This window comes from Pipistrellus hanaki, assembly GCF_964339955.1.
Source record: "Pipistrellus hanaki genome assembly, chromosome: 8".
Taxonomy (NCBI): Eukaryota; Metazoa; Chordata; class Mammalia; order Chiroptera; family Vespertilionidae; genus Pipistrellus; species Pipistrellus hanaki.
Genome location: NC_140510.1, coordinates 52,620,426 through 52,634,151, shown reverse-complemented (window position 1 = coordinate 52,634,151; position 13,726 = coordinate 52,620,426). Strand labels below are relative to the sequence as shown.

The window sequence follows — 13,726 nt, the reverse complement described above, 5'->3', positions numbered from 1 at the left end:
GTCATCAATCGTATTTTTGTAAACTAGGAAGATATTTTTTCTTAGCAGAACAGAATGATGTGAAGTTTTAGTTGGATATGCTGCCAAATGTTGTACTTATAAGCAAAAATAAACTGGAAATCAACATTATAATGATTATTTAAAATGAACTGTTGTGACATGTCAAAAGTATGATAGCTTCAGACATTTGATTGTGCACTCTTTGAATTGGCAACACTTGTCTCCTTAGGGACAAGTTATTTACTGCAAGAGCACTATTTCTGAAATACGGGTAGTTTTTCTGAAACACAGGTAGTTCTCTTGAAGCACCAAAAAAGTGATCCGAGACTTTGTTTTGTGACTGGTTGAGTTCGACATTAAAATCACGCAGGCCACTTCTGAATATGTTTTTGCTAGCAATATATATTATAGTAATGTGAAAACTGATTAAATATGTATTACCTCATTTGCATGTAAATACTGAAGTCCAATCCCATCTGAAGTACTCTGTCCAACAGAGACCACGTGACGTCTGCCTCCTGTGGTGGTTTCAAACTGCGCTCTGTGGAGTGTCACTGCCATCCCCCAGGACATGCCTCACTGGGTCGGAGCCACACCTGCCACTCACTCCTGAGCCAGTGTACCTCCTCACTGATCTGTTTTACATTCAGTAGTTCTCAGTAAGGCCTTGTTTACAACTTTTAAAGCTAAAACCTCTGCTGGTAACCCATCAGATGGTAACCCATCACCTTGTCATGCCTGTTTTTGTTCACCTTCAGGCACACTGAGACCCCATGATTTTGTTAGAAACTCAAATATATGCTCACTATAGCAATCACAAGATTTTGAACTACCAGAGACTGTCAGTGTAATGACATTCTTTTCAATAGAAGTTACTTGTTAAATATACAGGGTGTCCTTCAAAAAAATGTATGCACACTGTAACAGCTGATAGCTCAATTTTGAAATGAAATGTATTTTAATGAACGCTGACTTTATAATTAACTCAAAGTGTGGTACACATTTTTGACACCCTATATTTCAGTATTTTCCTTTCTATCACTTTAGGAGATACTGCTTTTCAATCAATTTGCAAATAAGAAAAATACTTACTTTATCAAACGAAAGATGGAAATCGAGTTAAAAAGAGGTTGCTTTGAAGCTTTCCCGAGTCTGAAAATTCTGGGGCTTTGATTAAATACATCTGGATGGACAGAGGCATGAGTTGCCTTTAGAAATCCCTTCTGTGATTCTAAAGTGTTGCCAGGGCCAAGAACCACAGATGTCAAAAATTTGAACAACACAAGTTTGATTTAATGAACATATATAAAACTCTGCACTCCACACTTACCAAAGCTGCCTCGGTAAGGATTAACTATGGGTGGCAGGACATCATATATTCTCATTACATTAAATAGTCTCAAAGGTTAGCCAATGCCTATTCCTGGTCTTGCGATATCACACGTATGCCTTGGGACTGCTTCGGAAAAGCCTGTTAAAGGCTGACAGAGGCATGTGCAGGGTTTCTCTTGTCACTTGAAGTTTCTTAATAACATCAGCTCTCACAGCCACTGCTCTTTTAGCTGGCAGCAAACTACAATTTTCCCTTACAAACTATCAATGCGGTGTATACTTGGGATGCATGACACAAGCATCTTCCCAAGTGTTTCTCATTGGCCTCTATAGCATTTTTGTCCTAATAAAGGAATCTATTTTTGTACATAGAATTCATTATTATATTTCAAAACAAGTAATTGGTGTCTGATAAAAGACAATGTATTCCTGCTTCAGGTATTGAGTATCTTGAGAATAATGCTCAACCACTGAGCCACACCGGCCAGGTTGAGCTATATTTCTTTTTGCAAAATTTCCAGATATGTGGATTTAAAAAATTTCCTTTGTTATATAAAAAGTTACCATATAAACTCTTCTGCACTTTGCTTTTTTTTCACCTAACTACAAATACTGAAAATCAATCCATAGTACTTCATAGAGTGTTCATTATTATTATTTCTTACAGCTGTATAAGACTCCATTGTATGGGCTGCACCATACTTTATTCAATACATCTCAATGTCTGGACATTTTGATTATTTCTCATGTTTTCAATCACAAATAATGCTGCAATAAATACATTTGTACCTCGTGTAGCTTGTGGGTAACTTTATAGAAGTAGACTTCTGGATTAAAGTGTGAGTGCACATGTAGTTTAGTTAGATATTGAATAACTTCCCTTCCAGAGGATTGGGATCCTTTATTTTCCATGTTCACCAGTCAAATATGGAAACATCTTCCAAACTAAATTAAAATTCACTTTATAGATTATAAAAATCTGGTAAAAATAAATGGATGATGTATTTGGTTAGATTTTTTCCCCTTTTTCTCTCTTTGATCTCCTTCCTGCTTGTGTACTCTTGCTCTATCTACATAGTCTTGACCCCTTTATTAATTAATACTGAAGTATTGAGGTACTACCAACAGCAGGTGGGTGTTTTTTTCCCCCCTGTTAACTGCTATTCAGCCGTGCAGCTGTTAGAAAGACATGCCACAGTGGTGGGCTGCATGTGAAGTTAGTGGGCTTGTTAGTGGGCTATCTAGCATTGAGTCATTTCCATCTGGGTGTGTAAAGATGCACGTCAGTAAGCTTCTGCTGATGGTAAAGTGAAATTGGGTGCATTTAATATAAAGCATCTCCCACGCCGAGCTCCCCTGGGAAGCTGTCGGATCTTACGTGTGCGAGGCGAGGCTTTCACCATCACCGTTACACATTAACTGAGCAGAGTTTAATATTAATAGCTCCCGAGATTTGTGGCCACAGGGGGGGTCTTGGTTTCCTGTGTTTGGCTTTGTTCTCTGCCACGACTTGCTTGCTTTTCTGTGTAAAAGGTCTGTGAGGACACACAGGGCTGTGACGAGGTCCTGGGCTCTTCATTTTGGTGGACAAGCGCCACGCCATCTCCCTCTGCTGCCCGCCAAGCGGCACAGCTGTGCGCCTGGGAGTGGTGTCCCCGCCGCCCTCGGGAGCCTTTGTTTGGAGAGCACCCCGATTCACCCCCACCCTTCAGGGTTCATCGGCTCACGGTGGATCAGGTTTAAACTAGTACGTAGTAGCGCACGTGTGACTCACGGAGGAACAGTTGGCCATGCTGGTTTACACTGCTGCTTCACTGCAGACCGGCGTGCTAGAAGGTCTGGACTCCAGAAGAGTATGGATTGAGGGGTTACCAAAGGACCAGGAACCAAGTCAGTTGCATATCCATGTTGAGTCATACCTACATTTTAATCTTCGATGATCTATTTTGGGGATTGTAAAAAATATGAGTAAATGGTAATTATCACTCTGGGATTCATTTTTTCCCCCCCAGGAGTTCAGGGAATGTGTGTCTCAATACAGCTTTTGTATTAAACAGTTTGTCATTGTGTAAGAGAAGATTAAGGTTGTCATATTTTATTTTATTATTATTATTATTTTTAAAAAAAGATATTTTATTCATTTTTTTACAGAGAGGAAGGGAGAGGGATAGAGAGTTAGAAACATTGATGAGAGAAAAACATCGATCAGCTGCCTCCTTCACATCCCCTACTGAGGATGTGCCTGCAACCAAGGGGTACATGCCCTTGATCGGAATCGAAGCCGGGACCTTTCAGTCTGCAGGCTGACACATTATCCACTGAGCCAAACCGGTTTCAGCATTAGGTTGTCATATTTTAAAATATTTTTCATAGGGTTCTGTGTAGCCAGTGATTTTACATAAACCTTTATAGTGTGCTATATTTCTATGTTATGTGGAGATATTTATTGTTTGAGCAAGAGGGCTAGGACGCACTTATCTATTTTCCATAGACACAATTAAACTTTTTCTTAATAAATTAAATTTCTGAAAGCTCAAAGAACTTTCTTCTCTTCCTTACTTCCCTAACCTAGTTTTTAAAGTCTCTGAAAGCTTTTCTCTTGTTCACGGAAGATAGGTTTACCTGTTCCTCTTACAGCCTCAGCCGGTGAGTTTTATGTCCACATCATCTTCGCTCCCCTGTGCCACCTCCTGGGCCGCCTGTTTCTCTTTGAATTTTCCTTCCTCCTGTGAGATGATGGGGCTCTGAGTGCCCTGATGGGGCGAAGGCACAGCACCGAGGCCAGGCCGAGGATATGACTATTGAGTTTGCCTCTCAGAACCGATCAGTGCCATGTAGACTGAAGTCAGTTTCTCCTAGGGGCACTTTCTGATTTTTATTGTAACATTATTTGTTCCTGGAAGGCAAACTGATTTATTTTAGATTCTGAGCAAAAAAAAAAAGTCAGTATTTATTTTAATTGCTGCTGTAACATTTAACTTAGAAAATATTTCACCAGGTCTTAAAGATAACTCTTCTATCGTTATTAAATTTGTAGATATAGAGAGTAAGTATGAGATATAGGGATCGAGTTTTTATTTTTTAAAAGCTCAACTTGGCAACAATGGGGTTATTAGCTTTTCCATGTTTAATATTTCTATCAAAGGCTTTGTCTATTGCAAAACCAATTTTTCTAAAGTCTTTGGTTCTTTGTGAATTATTGGCTTTAGCCCTTTAGCTTGATTTTAGGAATTAATATAAGTGGTTTCAGTTTTGGACTTATTTTATATCACAGCAAAAAAGAAAAAAGCTTTTTGCTACAATGATTGTTTTTTCAGGATTGATTTTTTTTTTAATATAAATGAAATTGTAATTTTATAATTTATTGTATTTTAATTTTTACTTTATTATAAAAATATTAATTTAGTGTATATACATACATGGCACATATTAGCTAATATATACAATATATATGTAGATATATTTATATTATATCTTTATATCTATCTATATATGTGTGTGTATACACACACACACACACACACATACACACACACACACACACACACACACATATATATATATATATATATATATATATATATATATAATAAAAGCATAATATGCAAATTGACTGAACAGCAGAATGATTGTCCGGATGACCTTCTGGATGACCACACTATGACACGCACTGGCGTGTGATGTGATTGGTCGTGGGGGGCCTGCCATCGCCCCCCGATCATCTCCCAGGGGGAAGCTCAGGCCACCCTCTGTGGGGTGATCGATGGGAGGGCTCCAGAATCAGTCGTCCCAAGAGGGAGGCCCAGTACACCACAGGGCTGGTGGGTGATTGATGGGGGAGGGAGCTCCATGCTCACCCCATAGGGGGAGGCCCAGGCCACTCAGCTGGCGGTGCCAGGACGGGTGGGCGGGGCCTCCCTCTGCAGGGTGATTGATCTGGGGACCCAAGTACTACCAGGCAATGAGGTGGAAGTATTTGTTGTTATTCAGAGCTGATCAAGGAAGGCTTCATTGGCTGTGATGTTTTAGAAGAGAACTGAAAGCAGTGGAAATTGGTGTAAGCCAGGTGAGACATGGTGGCTTAAATCAGGATAGGAGCAGGAGAGGTGGTGTGAAGAGGTCAGACTTTGGACTTGTGAAGATAGAACTGGCTGGGTTTATTGACTTAGTGGATATGGGCCATATTGAGAGAAAAAGTCAAGGATGATACCAATATATGTTTTAGTATATTATTTAAAAAAATGACATAGAAAATATAGAAACAACATTACAATTGGCACCTATATTCCTACCACTTAGATTCTATAGTTCTTAACATTTTTCCATATTTGCTTCAAACATTTTATTCTGTCAATGAGTTTTAAATTGTAGACATAATTTCTGCCAGAAATAGTTCAAAATGCATCTTGAAAAACAGACATTTCACAAATAACCATATATCATTATAAACAAGCTGTTTGGTCCTTATTGACATTTTCCAAAACGTTTTTTATAGCATATTTGTACCAGCGAAGTGTCCAACCAAGACTCATTCATTGAATGTATTTAAACAAAACATTCCCCTCCTCATTATCTATCTAATTTTGACATTGACTTAGGAAAGAGATTAGATTACTTGTCAAGTAGACAGTCCTCTCAAGTGGTGGCTGTTTTCTTTGCCATGTGTTTCAAACAACTGGTCCTAGGGGTGTTGTCAGTGTTTTCATGTCTTCCTTGCATCTCACTGCTATTTTGGGACCATTTTCTCAGTGTATCCATCAGCCACCGCCAGCTCCTCTACTGGTAGTCTTGTGCAAACTACTGTGTCCTCCTCCCAGTTCTGAAGATTTAGTTCCCACTTTACCTCTCTCCTTCTAACAGTCCTGCTGTCATAATTCTGTGTATTTTGTAGTTTTCTGTATCACGAAGAAGCCACAGAGGTGAATTCTGTTGGTGAATAGGAAAGGCGAGAAAGTGGTATGTGAAGTGAGCTTTGGAAAAGCGGTAGAATTTTTAGAGAAATGGCGATACAGTGGAGTGGGAAGGAAAAACTGTCTGAATAAGGGGTGGTGGTGGTGGAATACCTGCTAGTTGGCAAGGGTGTGGGCCTGAAGCATGACGGGGAAGCTGACATGGAACAGAAAGCTCCCGCACTTACCTTAGCGTGGTGCACCTGCCAGGCTGGTTGCACTGCTTAGCTTTTCCTCCACCCCCCACCTCTGCGCTTTTGCTAAGGGGTAGGTGAGGTGTAAGGAAAGAGGGAATTCAGGTCCCTGCTAGGAATGCACCACCCTCCTCTCATACATTCCTGTGGCACCTTGCAGCTCCGTGAACAAGTCCATTCCGTCTTGCCCTCCTTCTATTTGTGCATCTTCTTCCTTTAAAGCATGAACCATTTCTTCGTTGCTCCGCCCCTCTACCCAGCTCTCAGAAAGAAGAAGAAAAAGTGCTCCATAAATGTGTCTCAGTATGTGAGAGAGGAAGGGCAGACACCGGTCGGGGTTAGTTGGGGGAGGGCTCTGAATGTCATGTGAAGGCTTTGAGCTCGCTCTGCCTATAGCCATGACCGTGGTGGTGGCTTCGGAACAAAGCAGGGCTGGGCTGGTCAAGCTGGGGTGGAAGGAGAACATTGAAGTGCCTCCGTGTGGCCTGGAGAGCTCTGAGCCAGAGACAGCGGCCAGGAGGGGCAGAAGGGGCGGGGGGGGGGGGGGGGGGCAGTAGTTAGCATCTGCTGAACCTGGGTAGCCACTTGAAAGGGGGGATTGAAAAAGAAGGAGGGAAGGGCACATGGCTTTGAGGTTTCAGGACTGGGGTGACTAGGAGACAGACAAAGGCTTCTTACTGAGCGTGGGACCCCAGGGGCCATGTCAGAGCACATAAGGGGTTCAGCACGGGTCCTAGCACTTCCTCATCCCAAACCCTCCCTGAGTTCAAAATGATGTGTGCTGTCGAAAGACTCAACTGTGTCACAGTTTTTTGTGCCTCGTCACTACACGAGGCACAAAAAACTGACTTTCGTGTAGTGAACATTTTTCACTCTGCTTTAGTGCTGGCTTTATTAACAACGGATGTTAGTCAGCTTTTTTAACCTTGACTCTTGGCCGTGTCAGAGCAGCTAACCATGAGACGGCCAGCAGCTTTCTTTTGGCTCCTGCGTCCCTCCTGCCCCCTTGCTAACAACAGAAAATTTGCTGTGCACCTGCTCCAACCGGGTTCTAAGTGATAAACATCTTGCAAGCCCAGAAAATTGTAGTATCAAATCTCAGCCCCAACTGTGAGGCAGCACTCTCATCGAATCCCGCCGAGGGGGCCTGCTTTCCCAGTTCCCCGGAGGATCCTTTCTTCCCTGGCCCCTGCTCAGGCTTGAACTATGACCCAAACCCAGTTTTTAGCTCCCAGCATGCACTGCTCTGGCAGCAGGTCCTGACCCCGCCCTGCAACGTTCTCCCTCACCCCTCAGGTCAGGCCTGGGTAGCCCCGAGGTCCCCTAGAATGCCCAGTTTCAAAGATGAGTGTATTTATCCAAGGAGAGGAAATAGGCTTTTCTATTTGTTAAAGTCCATCCCTTTTCTCCCCAGAAACGCACGCTAAAGGAACATTGGATTTTTCGATTGTGATTTAGTAAATATATAAAAACCTTGCCTAATAATCACCATGTTTCTTTTATTCACATATTCCTTCATAAATTAAATGCGTTGTTATAACTCATGATTTATTTTAAGAGGGATATTCCGATTTTCACTGCTAAGAAATGTAAATGTTGTAAGCTGATGCCATGTTTAGGAAAACTCTTGTAAGAATTTCAAGTAAAATTAGCAAATACTATCCAGATAGGTTTATAACATTCTAATTGGACTTAGTCTATGGCTTTAAAGGGAATAAAAATAATGCTGACGGAGACTGTGTAACATTATCTTTATGCTTGCTTCTTAGGTTTTTCAAACAGACCAAAGTCATTAAAAATATTCCTTAACCCCCAAAGCCACAGAAAGGAAGCTAAACAGATATATTATGAGAAGGTGGAGCCACTGTTGAAGATTGCAGGAATTGAGACTGATGTAACAAGTAAGTGATTTTCAGACTATAATTTTGCCATTAAAAAAAAATCACACTTTAAGGAAACAAAATAACCTGAATTTGTTCTTTTTTTTTTTTTCCTTCTGAATTTGTTCTTAATCCAAATTTAGGAAGCTACTTGTGATATGGAAAGCTGTTTAAGTGTTTCCTAAGCTCTGCAGCAGCCAGCTTCAGGATGATAAGTTTAATTATTTTTTCTTTATTGTAATATTTTTATTGCAGTATCAGTATTTCCTCTTTAGAGCGGTTTTCAGACTTGAAAAGTGAGTAGGTATTGCTTTTTTATATCTTCGTTGACATGTCTGCTATTTACACTTCATTTCTGCAACTTGGCAGGCAATGGACCTTCGCTGACTTAAATGTTGGCTGTCTCTCCATGGAGTCCTTCCTTAGTGGTTTTTGTTCTGACTCTGACCCCTGCTGGTTAGGTCAACACTAAGCACTTAGCTGCTGGTTTTAGATGAATTTAAAGAAGCCAGAAGCTTAAACCCATTGTCTAAGATAAGAAAGGTGCTTAGGTTTGTGCTCAGGAAAACAGAAACTCCCTACTTCTGAAGTTAATATAGAAAGAAGATTAGTAAAATCTTTTTCAACTTTTTGAGTTTGGTAACCAAATTATTTTGAGACAAGATTATTTTTTCCCACAGGGAGGTGGGACTGAGAAGGAGGGTTGATGCTAATATTGTAAATCATACCCTCATTTTTTCCCCTGGTTTTACTTCTATGTAGTTTTGCTAATACACAGTGAAGAATTATGGCAAATTTTAATTTATGAAGAGTACTGATCGATAAGTCTGCTCAGAGGCAAGGCTGGGGTGCGCCTGGAATCACCTCATCCCAGTGGTAAATTTCTGGGGTCGGGATCCAGATGACCCGGCTTTGCTCAGCTGTGACCACAGGACAGGGGTTTCCCAATGCTCCCAAAGTCAGTGAAGCCCACGCCTCATGGTCGATGAGTTGGGGTAGAAGGAAGTTTCTAAAAATAAAATGAAAACAAGAAAGAAAAGGCAATCATTGCAGGAAGGTCGGCCATCTGAAAAGGCTGCCACAACAAAAGAAGTTCAAGAGAAATTTCCGAATTAAATTGTAGCCAAAGAACCATAACCCATAGACACTGACAACAACGTGGTGATGGCCAGCGGGAGGAGGAGAGGGGGGCTGGGTAGAGGTGGGCCAAGGAGGGCATGGGATGAGGACACCTGTCATAGAGTCACCATATAAAGTTAAAAATTAACAAATGTGCTGGTAGGTAAAGTCTCAAAAAAAAATTAGAGTGTAGAAACAACCCTTTCATCATGTGGCTTTTGGCTTACTTAGATGGCTATAAGCAAAAGAAATAGTACAAATCTATCATTCTTTCCCACTGAAGATGTTGAAAGATTGACAGAAGGAACAGTTTGACATTCATATTAGGATGAGTGGAATAAACTTATTGGCAAACTCATTAAAACTATTTTGTTTCATACTATTTTAATTTAATATCCAGAACAGTTTTATGTGGATATTACTACATATCATTCAGTTCAAGAAGCTCTTGTAGAGTGATTTGTGTTAAACACTATGCAGAATGGGAGAGGAATAAGATATACAACCTGTTCCAGAGTGACCTGTATAGGTTATTATGGACGCAAATAGGTATTTAAAATAAATGTCATTAGAGTAACATAACAGAACTAAGGTGCCTCAAAGGATGATATTAATTTTGACCAGAAGACTAAAGTATTTGAATTGGGGCAGTTTTGGAGTGTCAGAAAAGGCAAAGAATGGTTTTCCATGCATACACAGCAGAAGAAAAGTGAGGGAAGGTAGGCCAGCTAGCAGGCACGTAACGGTGGTGTGTGTGTGTGTGTGTGTGTGTGTGTGTGTGTGGTACCAATAATATCCAGGGAATACTTTGCTCTGCCTTCGAGTTTTCACTTCATCATAAATTTGGTAGTTTCAATCATCATAAAATGGTTGCTAGTTGATTGGATTTTTCTTTATTCAAATCTAGTGGGGTGGGAAGAGGTGTGTGTATGTGAGAGATCCAAAATGCTTTAATCCTGAAAAAAGATTCAAATTTCTTCCTTTTAGATGGACTGTCCCAGTGTAGTATGTATGCCCAACCTGGAGCAATCGATCTCTTAGCTCTCTATAACCTCCCTTGGGCTGAAGGTGGGACCCCATTTTCCTGAAGGTTGAGAATACCTGAACTGATCCCGGGTCCTGTTAGGGAGATAAAAAGGCAAATGAGCATCTGTGAAGGCCCCCAGGATTGTACACAAGAGGAAGTTTGAGTCTGGATTATGGATGGATCTTAATGTTACCCTCAGGAGTTTATTCATCAGGCATTGATCCAGAGTGGGTATAAATGTTTTATAGGGTTGTAATCTGGTTCAGCAAAAATGATTCTGCCAGCAGAATAGAGAGTAGGAAGACAGGAGGATCTGAAACTGATACAGAGGCCTGCCCTAAGGCAGAGTTAATGATCAGAATATGGTTTCCTTCTTAAAACAATTGTGTGGTAGAGAAAAAGATTATGTTCCTGGGCCTTTTTTTTTTTAAATTTGTAAATGTTATTGAATATTTATTTTGACATAAAATTAGAATATTACATATTTGTGGAGAATGGCTAATAATTGCCTAACACTCCCCCCACAGGCAAAATTATAAAATTGCATCTTTTGCTTATAGAACCATTTCAGTATGTATATTTACTAAATATTTATATAAACATGTTTTCTATTTTGTGTGAAGAGATGAATAAACATGTGGATACTTGAAACATTTTAGAATCCTTCTGCCTAGTCTCATAGTGTCATTTTGTAGTTTGAATAAAGTAATGTATTTGAAATTACCTTTTGTGTTAGAAATGCTATAGAAATGTCACAATGCTGTGCATTTCAGTTTTATAAAATTATGCAACAGTAAGATTCAATTCACACTTCATTTGAAAGAAAATGCATCTTAAAGAGTAAAACAGAAAGAGTACATATTTTCTGCATGTCCAGTGCGATTCTTATTCAATGTATCTTGCTCACATTGCTGACTGCAGATGGAATTTGAATTACATAATAAGTTCTATACAATGATTAACTCATTAGAAGATAGTGCTGTATAAATGAGTGCTATATAAATTATGGCTAGATATAGTCATTATAAAGTAATTTTTTTCTGACTTTCTTTTAAACATCTCATCACATTAATAAGAATATACTTACTCCTTTCACATTGCTAGTGCTGAAACCCTAACCACTTCTGGAAATACTTCAGCATCTTTAGAAATAGATGAGCTAAAGTTGCATTCCCCTGCCCCCCATCACCAATATAGTATCTTATTTTCATAACTAGAGACCTGGTGCATGAACTAGGGTCTGTAGGCCTGGCTGGCAATCAGGGCTGATTGGGGTCTTCCTTCCCAGGCTCCTGGTGGGGCCTCCATTCCCTGGCTATCAGCTGCCAGCTGGGGCCTTCCTTTGTTCTGTGCCACCCCCTGGTGGTCAGTGCATGCCATAGCAAGCAATTGAACTCCCAGTGGAACTCCCAAGGGGACCACTTTGCATATTAGCCTTTTATATATATAGATAGTTCAGAAAAACTTTTGGAAGAAACTGAAAAAAAAAACCTGATTTTTTTTTAATACTTTGGTATATGAATCAAGGAAAAGCATATGTGGCAATTCCATGTAGGCATGTGCTATCATTGCTCTCACTTCCTACCAAAACAGAGGAGATTTTTAGGAATTAGACTATTAAAGGGAAGGGAAATTTTGAGAGATCCTTAATCCATAGGATTCATAAGATAATTCTGAAAGTAATGAAGTGAAAAAGGTAAGACAGCAGAGAAATCAAGCTGGAAAGAACTGTAGAGGCCATCTAATTCAGTTTCCCCCATGTGGTCGGTAGAGTGCAGGGGTGTGACATTCCTCATAGGTGAGCATCCAGCCTTGACTTGGGCGTCCTATTATTGAGTCATTGTGTGCCATGGATGGGCAATACTAGTGGATAGTCTTATCTTGAATTCAGGGTCACTGTGGTTTTGTTCAGATTAGAACATGATGTCCCCTTTTGCTGAACTACAAAAAGGTGCCCTGATCGGCTGGCTCAGCTCAAAATCACCTAATCTGTTGGGTATGTGCACTGGCTGGACTGCAAACCCACTTGTCCTTTTGCTGGTTGCCTTTGTGCAAGACATAAACTGCACAGCACGGAGAATTTGTGAGCTGACATTTGCCCCTTGTCATTTTTATCTACTAGAGGAAATGATATCCTTTGTGGGGATGCATAATAAGCGACATAAATGTACCCCATCTTCTGCATAAGAGTCACTGAGATATTTGAAAACGGATATAACTGTCCTTGACCTCGCTTGTTTGTGACATGCAACTCCATCTCCTTCAGTCAACCTTTGTATTAAAGCACTGCTAAGCCTTATCATGCTCATTATCGATATTATGGCCCACGTTACCGCTGGGCACAGCCTCCATCTTTGCCAGCTCAGGGAGTGCCCCGTCACCAGGTAATTTTTACTTCCTGGGGCCCTGGGCAGAATTGTCAAGAAAGTAGTTTATTTTCATGTCCCTCTTTTTTCTCCTTCTTACATCTAACTTTTGCCAACTCTGCTCTTTGGACTTTCCATGTTTGGCTCTTTGTATCTAACTGAAGCCTTCCTCCTTTGGAGATGCTGCTTGTTATTCCTTCTGTCAGCCTGTGGAAAGCTAGGCAGTTTGAAAAAACAGAGTCACTAAAGATGGTAGCAGGCCCAGGCATTGCTCCTTTCCAACATCACCTGCTTCTTATTAGAAGTCTGGAGAGTGCCCTAACTGGTTTGGCTCCGTGGATAGAGCGTCGGCCTGCAGACTGAAAGGTCCCAGGTTTGATTCCGGTCAAGGGCATGTTCCTTGGTTTCAGGGACATCCCCAGTAGGGGGGGTGCAGGAGGCAGCTGATCTATGTTTCTCTCCCATCGATGTTTCAAACTCTTTCTCCCTCTCCCTTCCTCTCTCTCTATATATATATATTTTTAAAAATCAATAAAAAAGAAAGTCTGGAGAGTGACTATTCTTACATCATTGTCAGCTAGCAAGAAAGAAAATCCTAGGTGAAAGGTTCTTTTCATTATACCATAAATAATTGTGAATGTACATGGCTGATCCCATTAATCGGATGTCAGTTAGGAAGTCGGAACTGTATCCTGGGGACAGTGAAGAGTCATGAATAGGTTTATGTAGGGAAGTGATGTGATTAAGTTTGTGTTGTGAGAAAGGTCATTCTGGCTACAGTGGGATAGAGGTCGGAGAGAGATGGGAGAAGAGGCTGTTGTAACTTACACATTAAAGATGGTGGCGCCCATATCCAGGA

The 13,726-nt window shown here is 40.6% G+C and overlaps 1 protein-coding gene across 1 annotated transcript in view; it reads left to right on the top strand.

The window, feature by feature from the left end:
• The window catches only part of CERKL (CERK like autophagy regulator), an 82,851-nt gene that overhangs the window by 43,667 nt on the left and 25,458 nt on the right, over positions 1-13,726 (top strand). Inside the window, exon 3 of the mRNA XM_084892631.1 lies at positions 8,245-8,376. Coding sequence (XP_084748757.1) covers positions 8,245-8,376 — 132 coding nt within the window. The remainder of the gene's footprint in view (positions 1-8,244; positions 8,377-13,726) is intronic.